Below are 6,070 nucleotides of genomic sequence, written 5' to 3'. Positions count from 1 at the left end.
CTGTCAGTCCTAAATTACTTCTAGATTAAGAAATTTTGATTGAATATTTCATATTTTCAGTAGTGAATCATAAGTTAATTTAAAATTAGTCAAACTTAAAATAATCCAATGTGTGCCCCTTTTTAAATATATTTAATCAAACCTTAAGCATTTAATGAATAACTTATATGATCAATTAATCTATACAGGGATTGAATCGTTCTAATAATGGTAATACTTATGTTTAGGTACATTCCGAAGGATATCAACGGGTTAATTTAAGAAAAACAGAAATATAATACCTGTGGAATGTATTGATCTCTGTATCATCCCCGTATAGTTATAATAATAATGAATCACGAATAGCAATACAACTATAAAAAAAAAGATTACAAAGTAGGTTATAAACAGTAACAGCAATTTTAAACTAAAATTATAGTAGGTTTATTATTTATGCTTTTACAGAATTGGCTTGATTTGAGCCTTCTCGATACAAAATATTGTTTATACTGTATCAATGTGAATACTGAGCATATGAGATAGAAAATGGACTCAAAACAAGTTTGCCACTAGAAAAATAAAGAACTCAGTGCATTTTCTAAGGGGTATAAGCATGATTTTATATAGAAAACTGGTTTAAGCTCCATTTTTGTGACAATAATCGATATAGCATAGATATAATATTCTACCCCCTTCAAAATAAAGTCAAAATACAAAATTTAAACGCTTCATTTTAACCTAGCGTTTAAATGCGGGTTTTTTTTTTAGAAAGGGGTAAGTTGATCTGAATTGCTAATTGCTGATTTGACGTCACTATAAGCGTTCAAACACACTTCTAGTATAAAGGGTGGAAACGATAAGTGATCTCTGTGGTAGTACTCAATTTATGGAAGATTTAATTATTGAATTAGGATCAGTATGCAGTTTTTTGATATCTTGTATAGTTTAGAAATAATCTAGTGAAATCACTTATCGTTTCCACCCTGTATAACTTGTGGCAGTACGCCCATACTTCATAGGCATGGCATGTGACGTCACGCGTACACGATTTATACACTTCTTTAACGCCTCGACTTAGTTAAGATTCTTAAGATTTCTCAAAAATGCATATACCCCGCAAAACTATTTATAAATTATACAGTACTATACTAATGCATTAATTGTTTTGTTTACATACAAAACATACAAAAGTTGTAAATTATATTAATTAAATAATTATAAAACTGATACTTTAAGGATTTTAGCAGTGCAGTGCAAGGCTATGATAAAAGATAGTTTTCCAATGCATTTGTGATCTCGTGTTACACTATTGTATTAAAACTGGAAAAATCGTGCTAATCTTATTTATTTATAATTTTACAATAAATAAAACATTTAGGCACTGCTCTAGGAATTGGCAGATAAGTACAACTAACAAATTCACTCTAAATAAACCGTATCGGGTATTTTTCTATTTAAAAAGATGAATACATTGTATTGCGATAAAAAGTGGTTGCTGACAAGTAACAATCAAAGCTACTGTTAATAAAAATACATTCAGTGCTTAAATTTCAGTAATAAAAAGGACCATTATGTGTTATACCTTTCTAGATATTTACCATGTAACAAACGACTTGTTTGTTACATGTTATATTATTAAACATTTCCTATAAAAATAAGAGTCCTTTTAATCTTGAAATTATTTTTAATAATGGTTTATTTTAGTGAAACTTAAATTTTAGAATGAATGATTGATACCAATTACATTAAACTAATTTTTAAAACATTAATCACATAAACATTACGAAAAGCAATATTTAAATAATTAATCTACACAATAGTTAACAGTTGTGCAGTTAAATAGTTATGATAAAAGAATAAAAATATTTTTATACCGTTTTCAAAATACAAGAATATAACATTACAATAATACATTAATTGAAATTCTTTTTTTGTCAACTTATTTGCCACTAGTGGTGAAGACCGCCAAAAACTCCAATAATTAATATTTAAGTCAACTTAATTATTGTTGTAACACACTTCTACAGACAGGAACAATAAATTTTTACCGAAATAATAATTTAGTAATATTTTATGCATAGTATAATTTTAACATCTCTTCTTAGTAGGTAGGTACATCTATTGCCAAAACGTGTTTCGTATCATTAAAATTGTACACGCCTAATAGAACTAGATTAATTTCACTGCAGCAGTTTTACAACGTCAACATAACCCGGATGCGCAAACTCGATAAGATTTAACCATCCTTTTTTTCGAATAGATACTCCGCATATGACTGCTACCGTTATTTAGTGAACGCAGCGAAGACCGCCCACATGATCTCGCAGGCGTCAGGCCTCATGGCCTCGGCTTCGAAGTCGAGGTCGAGCAGGGCGCGCACGCGCCGCGTGGCCAGCTCGTAGTCTTCGTCGGAGAGCGGCGCGAACGCATTCTCCAGCACGTCGGCCGAGTGCGCCAGCATCAGCAGCGCCAGCGAGCGCTTGTCAGCGTGCGCCACGTCGGTGATGGAACGACGCAAAGCTGCTTCTTGCACCTGCAAGCAATGACATTCCAATCACTCCTCTACATTCATCATCAGCAGGGCTATTCCAAACTAGTGTTTACGTGGTTTCGGATCTATCTGTCTGTCGCTTGCGCTGGCATCTCGCTTTGCGGGAGAGGGATGGCAACATTCGAAACTTCGAATAACGTTTTTCGAAGTAACCCCGCAGGTCATTTTGTCTCCACTGAAGAACGACTCTCTGAAGAACCAGAAGCAAATAGATGGATTGGCCTACACTTCCACCCTATGCTGACCAGACAGGTGGCCTCCCCACGTGTCTAATGTTCGCATATTTATAATATTGATATACTTTTTATTGTTCAAAATAATGTTAGACAGAAACGAAAAGACATGCACTATTCTAACTAGCCTAGCCTCATCTCCAATTCCGAAATGGGGAGTATGCATCGATTTTAAAAGTTAATAAATTATAAATAAACACTACTTAAATCATAGAATTTCTGAAAAACTAGTATTGAAATCAGACTGGAAACAAAAAAGTTACAAGTGTTTGAACTTTATACGGAAATAGCTGAGCGTGACGTCAAATGTCACCCTCCCATAGTAACTTGTATGGGACTCGCGTGTCATTCTAGCTAGCATGACCAATGACGTCATGAGATCACTAACGTCTATATCTTAGGTATCTTTTGAAATTTTTGTGGAAGAAAAGCACACTGATTTTATAATACCAAGGCTACTGAAATGTGAAAAATAAAAAATCCTTGCATGTTCCATACATACATTGACATGTGTTTATCCTTACCTAACAGGATAATTTATCAGAATTTTCTTTGATAAATAGGATCCCAAAAGGACAAGTAAATTCGGATATTTTTCATATTATCATTATGTCATCATATCTTTAATCATGACCTTATCAAATTCTAATAGAAGTGATATTGGCGAAAGAATTGCAGAAAATACTAATTACGTAAAATTACAAGTCTAGTAGATTTACACAAAATTAGTCACAGATAGCACTATGCTATGTCCTGGATAAGGATTCTTGATCCTTTTCATTATCTAAGTAATTAGTGATAACATTATGCTATGACTAATACAATTATTCCATGTGGTTGATTGGAACTAATGTATTTTTATTGTACAAAATATCTTCATAGTTTAGTGTTTAGATAGAGAAATAAACAATGTAATAAGGAAACACTGATTGTCTTGGGAGTGTATATTAGATTTCAGGCCAAACTGATAAATTTTGTCCTAAAAACCTAGTATAGCCTAAAGTTTTAAGCCAAACTGTATTTTTGTAAGTCAGCATGAGAAGTCATTGATTCGAACGGTATGTTAGTAAATCATCAATAATGATAAATTATTTTGCACTTTGCAGCATTCCAGTGACAAAAACATAATATGTTTTGATAGCATGCAGTGTGAGTAAACAAGTTCAAATATGAAAAGAATGTAATCGGGTTTAACCAACTGTGAATGTTATTAAAGGTGTTAATTACGTACTGTATTATAGTTTATTTATACAATATGTCATCGTACACTAACTCACTATTACTACTTACAAAAACCAAAATTTGATCCATGATTTTGGTGCTATGATTTAAATGTCATTATACCACCACCAGTTATTATTACCAATAACAGTCAATAAACAAAAGAAAAAGATGATAAATTCTTACCTTTTTGACTAGGCGACATTTAACAACATTATCTGTTAGTGGGTGTGTAGTCATGTCAAACAATAGAAAGTTCTGTTTCTCTGTAGTTAGAACTCCTTTTTCCACTAGATTCTTTGCCAGCCTTTCCCTTACATTTTTTAGCTGATATTTTAGTTTCATAGGATTCCATGTTTCACCTGTGACATAGAAAGTAAGGCACATAAGTAAAGGTGAATAAAAAGTATTTTCACTCGTAAAATATGTTAAAAAAATATGTTTGACTCTATACTGTAGTAAAATAATAATGGAAATAGAGAGAGAAAGAGAAATAAATCAATACCAACCACTAAGATATTCTATCCAACTTTGCACCGTTTCTGGGGGATCTGTTTCTTTCATATGTTTTAATGCCTCATCTAGTAAAACATCACCTGTAGGTGTATCTGTAAACAAATGATTGCAATAAATCCTACGAATTTCAACTAAAAGTCTGTTTAGGCTTTTTTCAAATCAAATCTTTATAATCGTCATCATAGGTGGTACAAAGTTCACAAAAAGTATGCAGTAACTCCACAATATGCCTCAAATGGCATTTTAAATATTTTATTTGATGGGGAAAATGATAAACTCAGCAATAATAGCATGAATACTTCCTAGAACTAGAATAATATTGACAAAAAGTAGTTAACATGTTTGATCTTCTTTTCTACTACAAAAGAGTGTAATGCAGGGATGCAGTTATCTTACCTGATTTCAAAATAACCTTCCTAGACAGCAGACCTTTTCTTCGCATACCAGCTCTCTCTAACTCAACGCGTCCTCTTAAACCAAGTTCGATTAAAATACACCCTCTCAATCCACTCGATATGCAATCATTCCAGAATGATGTGTAACCCTGAAAAGTATCTCAATGTTGATACAAGTCACGACATACAGCTAAATTACGACAGATTCACAAGCCATACCTCTTTGTCCTTTAAGCCTAAAAGTAGCACTTCTTCCATTAGAGTCAAACGAGTTTCCTTAGAATCCCCGTCATCATAATTTTTATCATTCTTCTTATCATCGACATCATGATTTTCCTTCAAAGCCCCATCGGAACTGCTATCCTTTAGTACATTTCTGCGCTGCACCAGCCCTTCAGTTCGATTCATTTTAACATTTAATTATATCACAAGGTAATAAACAAAATGATTTTGAAAACTTGTGGATAAATCAGCAATGTAAATTAGTTTTGGAGAATGTTTCGTTGACGTTTACCAAAAACGACGTGATGTTGCTGTTGTGGGAAAACATGGCCGACCGAAAACGTTTCGTTCCATCAAACCTTAATTAATATTTTATGGATTTATTTTAATTATATTTTTTATAAATAACAATTTAAAACAATATTATGTAGTAATTTTACATAGAATAAGTAGTTTTTTTTATAATAACGCTCTTGCAATGTACAGATAGAATCGAAAGAAAGAAACGTTCTTGAAAATAAGCTTTTGCTTGCGCGCCTGATTGATATTCACATTCAAAGTTGGTTGTCTGCACTTTACAAACAAGTTTAATTAATTATGTGCAGGTGTTTTTTGTTGTTAAATTAGGTATTAAGGTATAATAAGAAGTTGATTGATTTTGTAAGCCTTTGAAACATATTTTACTAATTTACTTTTGTACTGTAGTTTTTTAGTTCCGCGTTATTTTATGAGCTTAATTTTGAGACTTTTATTAGTGTGAAGCTTTTCAGAACTTTTGAATATTTATATCCATGCTCTTTACACGATACATTACCTACATGTTATATAAATTTAATCTGTATTTTGTTTGATGAATTACTAGGAAAAGTCTGATTCAATCCAATGAGTTAGGTAGGTACTTACTTACTTAAAAACCTATTAATAGAGTAGTAGGTTACCTACTTACCTACCTA

The 6,070-nt window shown here is 32.2% G+C and overlaps 1 protein-coding gene across 1 annotated transcript; it reads right to left on the bottom strand.

The window, feature by feature from the left end:
* Nucleotides 1–965: 965 nt before the first annotated feature.
* On the bottom strand, nucleotides 966–5,453 carry sau (Golgi phosphoprotein 3 homolog sauron). The gene is made up of 5 exons (XM_028300190.1): nucleotides 5,115–5,453; nucleotides 4,897–5,044; nucleotides 4,494–4,592; nucleotides 4,171–4,346; nucleotides 966–2,512 (listed from the first exon to the last, which is right to left on the bottom strand). The coding sequence occupies exons 1-5, from the start codon at nucleotides 5,301–5,303 to the stop codon at nucleotides 2,264–2,266; spliced, it is 861 nt and encodes a 286-aa protein (XP_028155991.1). The 5' UTR covers nucleotides 5,304–5,453; the 3' UTR covers nucleotides 966–2,263.
* Between the last annotated feature and the right edge of the window lie 617 nt (nucleotides 5,454–6,070).

The sequence above is a fragment of the Ostrinia furnacalis genome, unplaced genomic scaffold, assembly GCF_004193835.3.
Source record: "Ostrinia furnacalis isolate ACB-3 unplaced genomic scaffold, ASM419383v2 OfSCF0710, whole genome shotgun sequence".
Taxonomy (NCBI): Eukaryota; Metazoa; Arthropoda; class Insecta; order Lepidoptera; family Crambidae; genus Ostrinia; species Ostrinia furnacalis.
The sequence above is the reverse complement of the archived record's forward strand: the minus strand, read 5'-3'. Positions and strand labels throughout refer to the sequence as shown.

Coding starts and splice junctions, on each gene's coding strand:
- sau (XM_028300190.1), bottom strand. CDS start 5,303: ATGAATCGAACTGAAGGGCTGGTGCAGCGCAGAAATGTACTAAAGGAT. Junction 5,045..5,114: donor TAGGCTTAAAGGACAAAGAG/GTATGGCTTGTG, acceptor GATACTTTTCAG/GGTTACACATCATTCTGGAA. Junction 4,347..4,493: donor TTGGATAGAATATCTTAGTG/GTTGGTATTGAT, acceptor TCTATGTCACAG/GTGAAACATGGAATCCTATG.